This window comes from Mirounga angustirostris, unplaced genomic scaffold (assembly GCF_029215605.1).
Source record: "Mirounga angustirostris isolate CCGP_5_RB_7025 unplaced genomic scaffold, mMirAng1.0.hap1 SCAF_6, whole genome shotgun sequence".
Lineage (NCBI taxonomy): Eukaryota > Metazoa > Chordata > Mammalia > Carnivora > Phocidae > Mirounga > Mirounga angustirostris.
In genome coordinates this window covers 62468496-62483731 of record NW_026991714.1, presented here as the reverse complement: position 1 = coordinate 62483731, position 15236 = coordinate 62468496, and the positions used below count along the sequence as shown (strand labels likewise).

At 37.0% G+C, this 15236-nt stretch overlaps 1 protein-coding gene across 4 annotated transcripts in view; it reads left to right on the top strand.

Annotated features, from left to right (window-relative positions):
- Window positions 1-15236, top strand: part of AKT3 (AKT serine/threonine kinase 3) — a 309013-nt gene that overhangs the window by 258462 nt on the left and 35315 nt on the right. For all 4 annotated transcript variants that reach the window (XM_064594416.1, XM_045877574.3, XM_064594415.1 and 1 more), the window contains 2 exons: window positions 3098-3312; window positions 9354-9441. In XM_064594416.1, coding sequence (XP_064450486.1) covers window positions 3098-3312; window positions 9354-9441 — 303 coding nt within the window. The remainder of the gene's footprint in view (window positions 1-3097; window positions 3313-9353; window positions 9442-15236) is intronic.

Sequence of the window (15236 nt, the reverse complement as noted above, 5' to 3'; positions counted from 1 at the left end):
CTTGAGTTCAGTTGTAAACATTAGTAACAGTGATTCTGTGGAAAAGAGACACTTTCTTTAATCCTTCAGAAGTCTTTCAGTGGATTATTTCTCTAGGAGCAGATTTGATCTGCATTTATATCCAAATTATATGATAAGGCGAGTGGTAATGGAGTTGAAATGCACTTTGCCATGCTGTGCCTCTGCGTTACCGATAATCGCACCTTTTGAGCCCTCCTGATAACCAGCAAGTAAATTAGCCTTTTTCTAGGGGAAAAAAAAAAAGTCACCAGAAGTAGTCAGAAGGAATTGCAACTCTTAGGTTAAGGAATGTAAATTTTGTATGTTACTGTAATTTGGGGGAAAATATGTGCTTTGAGTAAGGGAGGAAAATTGTCTTTAGAAAATAATATAAAAGAGGCTGTGGATTTTAATTTCACTCTGGAATTTCTAGAGCCTTTGGAAGTATTGTGTTTTGAGATAATTTAGATTTAGGGAGAGAGAAGGGATATTGTCTGAACAGTGGCAACATGTTTTATATTCTGTATCGCTTTTCTTTTTATTTCTTGTATATTTCATCTTCCAGCTGTTTGGAGGTGGGAGTTGAACAGAAATCTTTCTTTTTAATTGAGAACAAAGACTCTTAGATTAAGAGGGCTGGCTGGGTTTTTAGGGTTTTTTTCTCCCCGGCGTTGCTGGACTTCAGGTGTCGATAAGATACAATATATCAAATCAGATTCGTTCAGTTCAAATAATACAGCAAACAGTTCTAATTGCAGTGTGATGTATCTATATATTCATTAAAGTGCGTATGTTCAGAAGCAAAACCACTTATTTTGAGAATCAGTGTTCATTTTACAAAGCGAAATAAAAAATTTATTTTATCAAACAGATATTTTTACAATGCAGTTTTATTTTTCAGTTGCTTATTTCTTTTCAAAAATAAAACCCTTTTTTTATGTACTCACTTTCCCTTCTGGCTGCAAACCAGGTATTTAAACAAAAATAAAGGATTGCCAGTTTTACCAGCTGGGGATGAGAACCCGGCTGGTGAAACGTGGGTTCGGGAAGCAGTTAATCCAGCTTTTATGCTTTTTATGGTTTTATGAAAAAAGAGGTTAAAAACCACATTTGGCTCTTTTTTGCGCGTGCCACTGTTTTGTTGGTGTTGTAGGAATTGAGTAAAAGGTTACTTAGATTTTAAAATTGTTTGTCATTAGGTGAAATCCTGGATCTATTAGATCAGGCCCACAAACAGTCCATTCTACTAATTGGACAGGAGATAGATTCTTGAACAATCAAAAGTCACTGGTATTTAAAAATCATACATACAGCGTTTTCTTTCACTGAAGTAATAAGTACACAGCTGAATTCTTTCTGCTTCTTTAGGTTATTTCTTGTTTTCTCTGTGTTCTTACATTACTCATTTCGAACAAGTAGAAATCTGAAATATTTTTAGCCAAAGACAAAAACTAGAATTTGTTCTTCCCCAAAATATTTTGCTTAGTTTGTTACTCTACAAAAGATTTTTTGGAAAAACATAGGAACTGGACTTGTGTTCATATCTTGCTAATGCAGTTCCTATGTCATCTTGAGACTGGATACAACCGAAGTAAAAATCTTCTCATAACATTTGAAAAAAACTGCTGAAGTAATCTTTAAGTAACATAGTTTTTTCTCAAAATTACATTCTCCATGCATATAAATACCCTCTCTACCAAGTGCCTTTCATAGCATTGATAGGTAATCATGGTCTAACTGTCAAACATACCATGTCAATTCTATGAAATTATTGGTAAATTTTAAATAAAAGTCACATAGGAGTAATCTTCAACAACTTATTTACTTAACTCAAACTAAGAAAGTTTGGAACATGTGCACCACTTTTTTCTGTATCAAATTCTTATGTAATCAGTTATAAGATTTTTTTAATTGGTTTTCTTTCTCTATTTGTCCCAAAGCTAAGAGAATCAGATAAAGTAGGCTTTAAGATTATTCAGATATAGTAATTTAAAATAAAATACTGAAAGATCCTGGGGCACCTGGGTGGCTCAGTTAGTTAAGCGTCTGCCTTCGCCTCAGGTTGTGATCTCAGGGTCCTGGGATCGAGTCCTGTGTCGGGCTCCACACGCAGCTAGGAGTCTGCTTTTGAGATTCTCTCTCCTTCTCCTTCTGCCCCAACCCCTCCTTGTGCTCTCTTTGTCTCTCTGTCTCTCAAATAAATAAATAAAATCTTTAAAAAAATATTGGAAGATCCAAATAAGTGAAGAAAATTGCATTGGATGAGGAACATACCTAATAAGAAGGTACAAATCAACATTTTCCTGAGACAAATGCTGAATTATTATGCCCTGATTTGAGTAGGTGGCTCTAACATAGCCTAACTGATACTGTCCTATCCTTTCTTTCAAAATTTATTTTGCACAGAATGTATTTTGGGAAATAAATTTAAGGGCATATACCAGAGAGATACTGCACTGTGATTTTTGGTGTTTGTGTTTAACAGAAATTTTATTGTGAGGTACTAAAGCTTTGGACACACCCCAAACAGTAAATCTTTATATTCACTTTGTTGACTATTTCCTTAAAGAGTTTAAACATGCATGAGCCCTCCAGAAGTTTCCAGCTTGATTGTCATGCTCGCTGTGCCCTGAACCTGTCTATATGACTCTGCGTACATGATTGCTGTCCTCACAGTTTGACTCAAGTTCCTTAGTTCTTCTCCATGGTTCCTTATGCTCAGTCAGCACGACTTCCCTCCAAGTTACTTGAAGTCCACATTAGTAAAACCAGAGTGAAAAATTAAGTAGGCCTATGAGAAAATGTGCAGATACACAAACCATTTTTGCTTGAGCCTTAGTCATCACTCACTTGGAATGTGCCACGTGGCCCTTTATGGTATACTGGCCACTTTGGGACATGGATTGAACATTTCACATATCTGGTGTGATTCATATCTTTTGTGGGATGCTTTCTAGTTTAAATGTCAAGATGTGAGAGTAGCCTACCTAGGCTTTGCAAGTTAGGATTCACTTTGATGTAAGAATTGTACATCTGGTAAAGACTGCTCTAAAAGTTGATGTGTAATAACGAATCTTTTCACTGGTTTCCCTCTTAGGTGTTAGAAGACAATGACTATGGCCGAGCCGTGGATTGGTGGGGCCTGGGGGTCGTCATGTATGAGATGATGTGTGGGAGGCTACCTTTCTACAACCAGGATCATGAGAAACTTTTTGAACTAATACTAATGGAAGACATTAAATTTCCTCGAACACTCTCTTCAGATGCAAAATCACTGCTTTCAGGGCTCTTGATAAAGGATCCAAATAAACGGTAAGCCACAAATAACACTCGATGGGCTATGGACGAGTGTGGGTAGATTGTGATATGGAGATTAATCCAAATATAACTAACTCCAAGGAGCAGTGTATTTGGTGTAGACATCTTCCCACTGAAATACTGACTTATTTTTAACTGCATAATACAGAACATTGTAAAAATTTCTTCAACTCTTTCCTGACTTGGAAACCTTATGCAGATTTTGCCAAATAAGGATTTTGAGGGTTTTCATATCCATATTGTGAGTGAACAGTTTCTTAATTGCCCTGGTACTTGCTATTGTGGGGATAGAAGTATCCCTTTTTTTTTTCCTTTCAGTCTCTGGGTCTTTATATTTATGCTAATTTACATAATAAAAAAGATAGACTGGGCTCTGTACTGTCCTCTCATCCCAACCTGTGTTAACACATCCAACTACTTTTTTTTGTTTGCCATTTGAAGATACGCTTTTCCTTGTGTGGCTGAGAGGATTAATGGCAAAATACGTTTACACATTTTGTATTTCTTTTGTAGCTACAACTGTGACCTGAAGAATCCTACAGCCCTTTGCTTACTTAATCAGTGAACTGTAGTATTCTTTGTTCATGTTTCTATATTCATCTACACATACAATTTGTAAGCCACGTATGAGATGACTATTAACGTAAAAACGTCCCTGAATCTCTCGTTTTTTCCTGTAGACATATAGGACAGCCAGCATTGCTCTAAAAATCACTTAGATACTAAGTATCTTGAGGATAGATTTCAAGATTTTATTGTCAAATCTTCCCTAATGTGTTTTTGCAAAGTTCTGTTTTGGGTTGCTGCTCATTATGTATTTGTTGACAGACTGAATTAATGCAGGAAGGAATAAATGAATCCTAAAATATGGGTTTTGTTTACCTTAGAAATGGTTTCCATCACACACTTGTAGCTTCTAAATTTATAAGAAGCATGATTTTACTTTCAGCAGAAATAAGCAAACATAATAAAAGAGACACCATCCTTTTGCTTCTTGAAGAACCTTTCAGAAATGTGTTTTATGATCCTGGTAATGGGGAGCTTACCTTGTATTTGTAGAGTGATTTCAAGTGTTCTTTTTCAGGACATTTGCATATCTGTTGTCCCCTTTGCTGTTTCTATGGCCTTGTAGAGTTGATAGGTAGATATTATTCTCATTTATATTTGAATAAGGACAAAACAGGCCCGGAAAGGGTTAAGTGATTTATCCTACAGAAAATTCCTGTGGAATAAGAGTAATCAACTTTCTTGGTGCCTATTGGTATTTCTCCTGTATCTGATTTGCAGTGCACCCACTTCTCAGTTGGTTCAGGTTGTGAAATGTGTTCCATTTTTAGTGTGATTATTTCATAATTAATGTAACAGGCAGCACTTGGTGATAGGTGATCTTTAAACAGAGCTAGGATTTCCATTTTATCTACTTGATTTTGGGATCTAATATTTGGCTTGGATTTCAAGGGCAGTGAATTTTTAGCCCATCCTTTCATGACTCCTCCAGGTAAATCTGACAGCCCTTTCCCTTATGGTCCCCTCTGTAAGCAGCTGGTAGAACAAACTGGTATTTGTGGTTCTTGTGTCTGTGTCTCATTCATTTTCCTATCCCCACCCCACCCCCCCGGGGCCGGGGCGGGGGCATAGCACATAGTAGATACTTAATAATTGTTGAGTAAATGTGAGGTAAATTTCTAGAATGTTAGTGGGCTGATGTGTAGGACAACTCCTGAAGGTTTGTCCATCCAGAGGTTGGTATTATCTAAAGGGAAGATAGGGTATTTTCAATGATTTGCTGTTTTCATTTAAGGTGGATATGTCAAGCCCCTCCACTGTTGCATTAAAATATCAGGAATGCGAGGATGAGCGAGACAAAGAAGCTCTGCTGTCGATGTTCGTAGAGTAATGCGGGACACAGAACGTGTCTTCACAGTTGCTCAGGTCTACCTACAAGTGCCTGTTGAAATTATTAGCTCTGTCTAGGGGGCTGGAAAGGTTGGAGTCCACGGGGGGGTGGGGGTTCATGCAGAGAAATTGACATGGAAAGGAATCTAGAATTGCAAATGAACATGGCATTTGAGAAGTTCAGCGACTAGAGTGTGTAGAGTATGAGTTGGGTAATGTTGGGAGATAAAGCTGAAATGGTAGATTGCAAAGACCTTATGCTTCTTAGAAAATATTTATCCTTTATTCAGAAGAGTATGAAAAGCCACTGTATTATGAAAAGTAAAAGATGGTGTAATCGGATTTGTGTTATGAAAGGTAGCTCTGGCAGATTCATCATGGATGCATTAGAACAGGGAGTCACAGAATGTGAAGCCAGCAGCTGAAAATCATATCAGTGCTTAGTAGACACACAGTGGCTGAATATATGCTTTGGGGCCCCATCGCCATCTCAGAGGCTACTGGAGCCATGAGAATAGTGGGGAGAGTCTAGTACAAAGGGAAGAAGGCCTAGGACAGAATCCTGAGAAACAGAATTTAAGAGGTAGAAAGAAAGAGAAAGAGCCACTCAAGGACCCTGAAAAGTCTTTGGAAACATAAGATAACATAACGATAGACCTCATTATTCTTCCTATTCAACAATTGTAAATACTGATGAATTTTTCTGATACTCTTTACTGAATTTCTGTCCATTCTACGAAAGGGTCAACTACCATTTTGCCTTTATTTCTTATTCTCCATCACTTTATGCTCATTCTATTAGTATCTCCTCTATCCTCCTATGCACAGTTTCTAAGAAAAGCATGACCTCATGCTGCATTCAGTAGCACCAGGAAAATACACATTCCATGATGTTCCTACTAATGAAGAATCCATGTAGCTGAGGATTTAATTTGGCATTCTGATATCGGAGTTTACTATTCTTAGACATAAATATCCTAGTGCAAATCATATTTTGATATTATTTTGAAGTCTTAAATCGTATATTAGGGAGTCATTGACATTGAAATTTTTGACAGTTTCACACTTGGAGAAAGTGCGTGTTAAAGAATCTCTCCCAGCTTCTAAAATGGCAGTCTAAGATTATATTCTTAGACTTCACATAGTACTCATGGCTGATACTTTAGTTTTTTATATATTTGACAAATATAGATTAAATGCTGGCAATGTCCAAAGCCAAGCTATTGCTAGAGAACAGAGGGGTGACATAAAATGAATAACTGAAGCTGGATTAAAACCTTCTATTTACAAAATGATGATGGTTCTCTACTCCCAATTCCCACCTCCCCCACCATCTCCTGTGTCATTCAAAATAAAAACAATAGCGTAAGTATAAGAAAGTACAGCAAGCTTCTGAGTTTCCTCATGCAGACTACTTTGATGCATACTTCGAGATGTTAAATTCTCTTCAGAAACACTGCTTTTTCTGACTCCCTAAGTATGAGCTCAGAATGCTTTTTGGATCATCCAGTCCTGATCTCTGCCCTCAAAAGACTTTGCAGCCCAGCCAGGGAGGGACATACACCACTTGGAGTAGACGAAGAAAGAGCATGGCCAGGGGGTGGAGTTTTGGCATTCGCTAAATACAGACCCGCCAGTCAGAAAGCCCTGCCTACGAACACCGCTAGTACCATCTGGTCTAGTCTAGAAGTTCCCTGTCAGCCCGGTGGTTCATTCCGTACAGTCTGGGACAGGAGACCTAGACTGTGGGAACCACGGATCATCACCACAGATACTCCGATATCGGCTCCATTCTGACCATGTATCAGGGAATCCTGGATTCTTCCCCAGTCGTGTGTTCCTTATACCTAATAATAACCAGCACCATTAGATTGTATTATCATTTGTTTATTATGACCTGTTTGTTTCTTCCTACCCAGTGGTGTGTGGGAGTTGGCATGTACCGACTCATAAGAGCCAGTGTTACATTTCAAGGATTTTGTGAGCTGGTTGTTTAATACGGTCATAGTTACAAATCAAATTATATGAACTTACAGATCAAATCAAGTACATTAAAAACACAGGTAATAAATACTCATAATTCATCACTCCTTAATAATTTTGTTACGTTTTACTCTTCTTGGTGCTTTTGAGGTTGCTTTTATCTGTTGTGTCTATATAGAAATACTAAAGAACGGTTTGCTTCTGTGCACGTCTTCCCACTTCTGTGTTGAGTGACATCAGGTTCCTAACTTGAAATTGGCCATGGGGGGGGAGTATTTACATCACCAAAATTGGCAAACTTTGTAAGTCAGGGCTTGCTTTATTGTTTTGTTGATTGTTTAGATTTAAGAAACTAATAGAGAAAATGTTAATAACACAGATTACATTTTACTTTTATTTTATTTTTTTGGAGAGAGAGAGCAACAAGGAGGGGCAGAGAGAGAATCTTAAGCAGGCTCCACACTGGGCATGGAGCCAGACACAGGGCTCGCTCGATCTCACACCCTGAGATCATGACCTGAGCCGAAATCAAGAGTCAGACACTTAACCGACTGAGCCACCCAGGCACCCTATACAGATTACATTTTAATGTTTGTTCTGTCTTTATCCATGACATTGTGAATAGCACACAAAAATGAGGAAATATTCTTCCACCATTCATCAAGGAAATCACTCATATAACTGACAAGCAAGCGAAGGTCTGATGTGTGTCTTTGTTGTATCACTTTCAAATTAGTCTTCACCATAAACAAAAACATCAGCCAGTATTCACGTTGGAGCTACTCCTAACCCAATTAGTGTGGCTTTCGAGTTCAGCAAAAATTAACAAATGTTTTCTGTGAGCATCACTTGGCTATTTTAGAGTAAAGGGCGTTCTGTATTTTATTATTTTTTATAAATTTTGTGCCTCGCATCCTTTATGTCTGTAAAATTCATAACAAACGTGTACATATAATCTGCATATGTAGTATTACACATGCATCATTTCCCCCTGAGAGCTGGCTGTTAAGTACACCGTTCCTGGCCGTGAACAAGACCAGAGAAAGCTTGCTCTGTCAATCCAGATTTAAACAGATTGCCTTTCCTTTCTTTTCCCTGCTCTTTCCCCATTCTTTCTTTTTTTCTTCCCTTTCACTCCCCTCTTGCTTCCATCTGGTTTTTTGTTTTTGTTTTTGTTTTTTTTTTGCTTTTCTCATTCCTTCTTCGTAGTGACTAATATGCACTATATGAGACTGAGAAAGCTGGAAAATACCTGAATTTCATACTGTGCCGGCTCTCTGTTAAGTAAGAGTACCTGCAAAGATGGGGGGGCATCTTTAAATTGGTAACATGTATTAGAGCTTGCATAATAAATTAGGTTACAGTGATATTTCGTAGATTAGCAACGTCATTTCTGTGGAAATTAACTTCAGGTATGAAAATAGCCACTGAGTTTCTATCTATTAGCAATACTGTACAAGTTGCTTTTCTTACTAATTATTTAGTCATTTCAGAATTTATGGTAACAAGGATAGTTTGACCTGAGTCTTAACCACAATAAATTTGGTTTATAGAATTGACTATGGCAGTTGCTCCCATTTGTTGTGCTAAGTGCTTACCTCTGTTATTTCTAACACTCGTGGTGATCCACCAGGCTGGTATCATTGTCCCCCTCTACAGTGGGGACACTGGGACTAAGAGCTTGTTCTTGTCACATATCTTTTAAGTTCCAGCGCTCATTGCCTATTTCGGTTTTGTCCCCAAAGCCTGCACTCTTTGCAGGTACGACGTTGTCCTGAGGCTACTTCTTCTTCTTCTTCTTCTTTTTTTTAAAGATTTATTTATTTGAGAGAGAGAGTGCGAGGGAAGTGCAGGGACAAGGCAGAGGGAGAGGGAGAGAGAATCTCAAGCGGACTCCCAACATGGGGCTCGATCCCTTGACCCTGAGATCATGACGTGACCTGAGCCAAAATCAAGAGTTGGGTGCTCAACCGACTTCTTATTAATAGCACGTTAGGGAAATCAGATCTGACAGCAAAAGCTTTTTATTGGTACAGCTCTTGATCTCAAGAACTATGTAAACCACGGAGAATTACATTTCGTGAACACTTTTTTTGTTTCCTTTTGGGCTTATGTAAATGTCTTAATGCTCTCTCACTCTTGTTTCTGTCTCTTAGCCTTGGCGGGGGCCCAGATGATGCAAAAGAAATTATGAGGCACAGTTTCTTCTCTGGAGTCAACTGGCAAGATGTTTATGATAAAAAGGTAGGTTATTTTCATGGAACAATCTTTATATATTTTGGCTAAAATGAATTTACGGCCAAAAAAAAGTTTTAAGTGAATAAAATTCAATGATGTAGTTTTCATTTTTATTCTACATATAATTGAATATAATATTGAACTTCTCAGCCCAAAAATTTATTGATTCTGACTCCCCAAATGCATCTTGAAATGTTATTCAGTATGGTAATTGATTTTTCTTTTATCACAGTAATGTTGGTTTGCTTCTCATTGTTTCCTTAATATTAAGAGAAAAAATAAAGACCCAATGTTACGTTATTCTTTAAGAAAACTAGCAAAACAAAATCAGAATGTTTTTCCTTGTCTTTATGTCTTTAATTTTAAAGTGAACTCTACAAATTTATTCATACAGATCTTATTTGAAAAGGAATTAAAAGCACTTTAGTTTTCAATATTTAACAAAGGAATGAATATTTTTCTTATTTCGGGCTTCTCTATAATTTGAAACTGAATTTTAATGCCCACAAAATGGATGCTACTAATTTTATAACTTTATTTTTATTGTAATCTGCTTATTACTTGTTTTTAATACTGTAATTTTTGCTTAGGACAGGAAATCATTGTGTCTAGTCCTTCTTTTTAATCTTTGTCTATTTTATTTGTACTATTTCAGGCATTGTTAGTACAGACACTGATTTTGATTTTTTGATTTTCAAACGCTTGTGTAAAATTTTTATAAAAATTTTACTATCAAATTTTTATGTATTTCCATATTTGCTTAGAATCTTTATCTAGTTCTTTTGTGTACTTAATCCTTCTGTTTCAATTTATTCCAGTTTTCCCCTGAAAGATATATAATCAGCAACACTTAGGAAATGTCTATTTTGTGCCAAATATTCTTTTCTATTAATCCCTAAGGTAAAGATAGAATGATACCATATGACTTACGAGGAAGAAGACAAGTACTGAATTTTTGCCTTATGTTACGGGAATAGGGAGTGTGGTGATTTTCTAAGCATTTGTTGTGGAATAGTTGTGTGGTATTAAACACCTCTACTCGAACTTTAGACTCCCACCATGTACAAAGCACTGGGGTAGATATTGGATCCTTCCTGACCCTTCTGAGAAGCACATGACCGTTCTTAAATATTTATTAACTCCATGTAGACAAGTAGACATCCACTTTATAACACTGATAATGTTCTTTATGGGTTGTATCCCTATTTAGACCCTAATGGTGGCTATGTACTGTTTTTATCAAATCAGTTCACTACAGAAGACCCTTGTCAAAGAGAAGGATCAAAGTCTTCTCATGTCTCCCAGAAATAATACATGGTCAGAGGTTTTCTTTTCTTTTTTTTTTTTTTAAAGATTTTATTTATTTATTTGAGAGAGAGAGTGAGAGAGAGAAAGAGCATAAGAGGGGGGAGCGGGAGAGGGAGAAGCAGACTCCCTGCTGAGCAGGTAGCCCGATGCGGGACTCGATCCCAGGACTCCAGGATCATGACCCTAGCCGAAGGCAGTCGCTTAACCAACTGAGCCACCCAGGCGCCCCGGTCAGAGGTTTTCTTTGGTGTACAAAGCTGTAAGCCACAAACATATATCCCTTTGTTGTACCCTCACCAAGGAGAACTCAGTAAAAAAAAAGGGTGGGGGGTAGAGAGAAAGAAGGAAGGAGAGAAAACATTTCTTGAAGAGACAATTGTGAGGCACTGTTGTGTCACTGCTAACTTAAAGAAGAGGCAAAACATGGGCTTTCTTCTGTCCTGTCAGGAGACTAAGATACGCCACAAAGATTTCCTCATCAGGGTTAGGCTCTCTGTGTTAAGTGGGAGTTTGGCGTCAACTGGGGAAAGCGCTGAGAGACACACATCCTGTCTCTGCTCTGCAGGGCTAGACATGCCCAGAGCCGAGGTGATAGCAAGACACCCACCAGCTCCCTTGAGGTGAATGGGATTGGAGGGGGCCAGCCAGCAGGAAGAAGGAGCTGCCAAAACATAGCTTTAGGTGATGTATTATGGAGGCAGGAGTTTAAATTGTTATAATTGGTAAAAATAGATGCCACTTACTCTGAGCAAAGGTCTTAAGTGTCTTCCATAAAGAAGCACAACCACAAAAATTACAAAGCGTCCACAAACAGAAATCATCGGGACTGAAGGCTGCTGCAGGTTTACTCGGGTGGATGTCAGACGAGGCGTTGATGTTTCCAGGCGTCTTGCGTGCTTGAGGGATACGAGAGCAGCGGGATCGCGGCGCCTGCACATTCTGAGTCTGTCTCTGAAAGGCTGTGAACGCGCGATTGGGTCTGTCTGGGTTTGTATCACTAAGGAACAGGGAATTAGTTATGGGGATGCTGTAATACTCTTGGGGAGCTTTACTATTTTGTAGATCTATTATTACATAATTATTGGCCACTTTTGTATATATTGTGGCAAAACTAGAGATAAATTCATATAGAGACGCTAGTATCTTTAAGGGAAATCTGGATCTCTTCCTAGGTTAAGTAAGAAAAGTGAATTAATCTTAATTGTGAATATCCATGAAGAGCACAAGATTGAAGTGTGGAAATCCATGTCCTAAATTTGCTTCTTCCTTCCTGTGGGGAAATGGACAAGCCATTTTACTCACACAAAATTATGACCTCTGAAATGCCTTCAAGCTTTAAGATTCTCTGGAGGATGTTTTATAAGAGGAATTTATCTAGATAAATTTCTGTATAGACTTTACACTCAGTTTGTCATTTTCTACAAAAATCTGGGATTTTGTGTAATATTGCGTTGAATCTATGGATAAATTTGGGACAGAATAGACCTTTGAACAGGATCGAAGCTTCAGATCCATGAACATCATATACCTCTCCATTTATTTAGGTCTTCTTTAATGTCTCTCTGTAATGTTTCGTAATTTTCCATGTTCAAGTCTTATCCTTGTTTTGTTAATTTTGTCCTTAAGTATTCATGTCTTCTAATATAAATGGTATTTAAAATTTTATTTTCAGTTTGTTTGCTACCAATATATAGAAATACAGTTGATATTGTATATTTACCTTATGTCCTGCAAACTTGCAAAACTCAGTAGCTTTTTTTTTGTAGATTAGCCCATATTCTTTGCATAGGTGATTATGTCTTATGTAAATAAGAAGTTTTACTTCATTTTTAATTGGTATGTATTTCTTTTTTTCTTTTTCTTTTTGTTTTTTGGCTCAGTATATTGGCTGGGACCTCATTATAATGTTGAATAGAAATGGAGGCATGAACATCCTGGTTTTGTTCTTGATCTTATAGAGAAAACATCTTTTATCATTAAACATGATGTTAATTATCACAGATAGTACTGAGATCTTAGTTTTTAAATATCATTCTTCAATAAAAAGAACCAAAGTTACTTGGAAAAGTAGTTGATTTCAGAGCTGAGATGGGGAAAATAAAAGATAAGCCCAAGGAATTTTGTGGTGCCAAAAAGTAAAAAAGATAGATAGATAGATAGATAGATAGATAGATAGATAGAGGTACATTAATAGGATGCAGGAGCCAACCTTAAATAAGTCCCAGTGGTGAAAGCTAGAACAATCTCAATAACAAAATAAATATCTGTAAGTCCACACTACAAAAATAAATGATTGAACAAATAAATAAAATGTTGAGAAGGGACATGTCTTCCTTATAGATGAATTACAATTAATAAATGTAGAATGAAGTTTCATAAAAGAAAAAATATGTGTGTATATACTTCTTATGCATTATATTGCTGGAAACATATCAAGATACTGGTAACATTGGTTGCCTTAGGAGAGGGAACTAAGTTAATGAGACCCGTGGTGTGTGTTCAACTTTTCATTACGTGTGCTTTTGCAACTTTTGAATTTTCAACTAAGTGGATATATTACATAGTCATAAGTAGCATTAAAACTTTAAGAAGACAATAAAATTAATAATATATAAATATTTAAATAAAGAATCCCATGAATGTCAGAATAAAATGAAACAAAATAAATAAAACAAAATAAAATAAATGTAGAAGGAATGAGGGAACTAGAAAATCGCCATCAGACCCCCAGAGGGGAACTTACTGCATGTAGGATCTACCAATGAATGTTAAAATCGGCGGGCAGAAGTTTAAGAAAGAGAATATTTGCATAGTCTCAATGTATCTCTCCTCAAACATTTATTATTTACAAAGTTTTAAAGAGTAACTTTTCAGTAGAAAAGCCTGGCAGACCCTGTCTTAAGCCAGCTGATATGTGGCCCTGATATGAGGCTGTGGGAAGGCTAGATCACTTTTGTGGTATTCTTTCTCAGAATGCATAATCTCAACATAATCATGAGAAAACCTGAAGCACCCAAATGGAGGGGGCATTCCTCGAAATAACTGGCCAGGTAGCCCCAACAGTGTCAACTTCACGAAAGGCAAGGCTTGACCGTGGAATTGGGCAGGCTGGAGGGGACAGAGGTCACGCTGACCGAAGGCAGCACAGGGTCCCAGACGGGGTCCTGGGACAGCAGAGGGCATAGTGGGAAGGTGGTGAAGTCCAGATAAGGTTGTAGGTAACAGTTTTATACCAGCGTTAATTTCTTAGTTTTGAGCATTGTGCTTTGGCTATATAAGATATTAGCCTTAGGGGTAGGTGTGTAAACGGGATAGGGGAATTTTTTGTACTATTTTTGTAAGTCTTCTCTAAGCCTAAAATTATTTCAGGATAACAAGTTATAAAACTGTGATGTTAGTGTAAGCTTTCTATACCTCCTTTATTAGGTTGAGGAAGTTCCTGTCTGTTCCTAGTGTGCTGATAGTTTTTATCCCGAAGAGGTGTTGAATTTCATTAAAAGTTTTTCTGCGTTTGTTGTAATGACCCTGTGGTTTTTCTCCTTTATATTCTATTAAGATGGTGAATTACATTGACTGGCTTTCTAATGTTCAATGAACCTTACATTCCTGGGGGAAAACCCACCTATTCCTGATGTCCTTATTATGTATTGCTAGATTTGATACAATGGATTTTTTAAAGATTTTTGCATCCTTAAATCACGAGTGGTACTGGGGTGTCATCTTCTTTTCCTAAAATGTTTTTGTATGATTTTCATTTCAGAAATATGTTTGATTTTTTAAAATGAAGAGACAAGTATTTCCTCTTCTTCAATTGTATGGGATTGTTCATGTAGAATTTGTATTATCTGTTCCTAAAATCTTTGCTAGAATTTACCAGTGAAGCTACTTGGGCCTGGGGTTTTGTATTTGTTGGGAGGTTTTTAGCTCTGAGCTCATTTTCTTTCATGGTTGTGGGGCTGTTCTGCTTCTCTGTTGCTTCTTGAATGTTCTGGGATCTTTTGTCTTCTAAGCTTTCTAATTTATTGGCTTAAAGATATTTGTAATATTCCCTTATTGTCTTAACAGTGTGGTAACGTATGTAATGGTGATCTCTTTTTTAATCCTGATATTGGTAATTTGTTTGTTCTCTCTTCTTTTTCTTGATCAATCCAGTGAGAGGCCCATTAATGCTATTGAATTTTTTCAAAGAACCAGCTTTGGTTTCATTGATTTTCTATATTGTATTTCTGCTCATTATTCATTGGTTAATTAATTCTGCACCTTGTTATTTCTTTATTCTGCTTATTTTGAATTTACTTTGCTCTTCTTTCCCTATTTTCTTTGGAGGGAAGCTAAGATTATTGTTGAGGGATCGTTCTCTTTTTATAGCATAGCGCTTAGTGAATGCTATGAGTTTCCATAGAAGGACTGTTAGCTTTGTTTTGCAAGTTTTGATTTGTTGTGTTTTCATTTCAAAATAGTTTAAATTCCTCTTGTGATTCCTTCTTAACTCA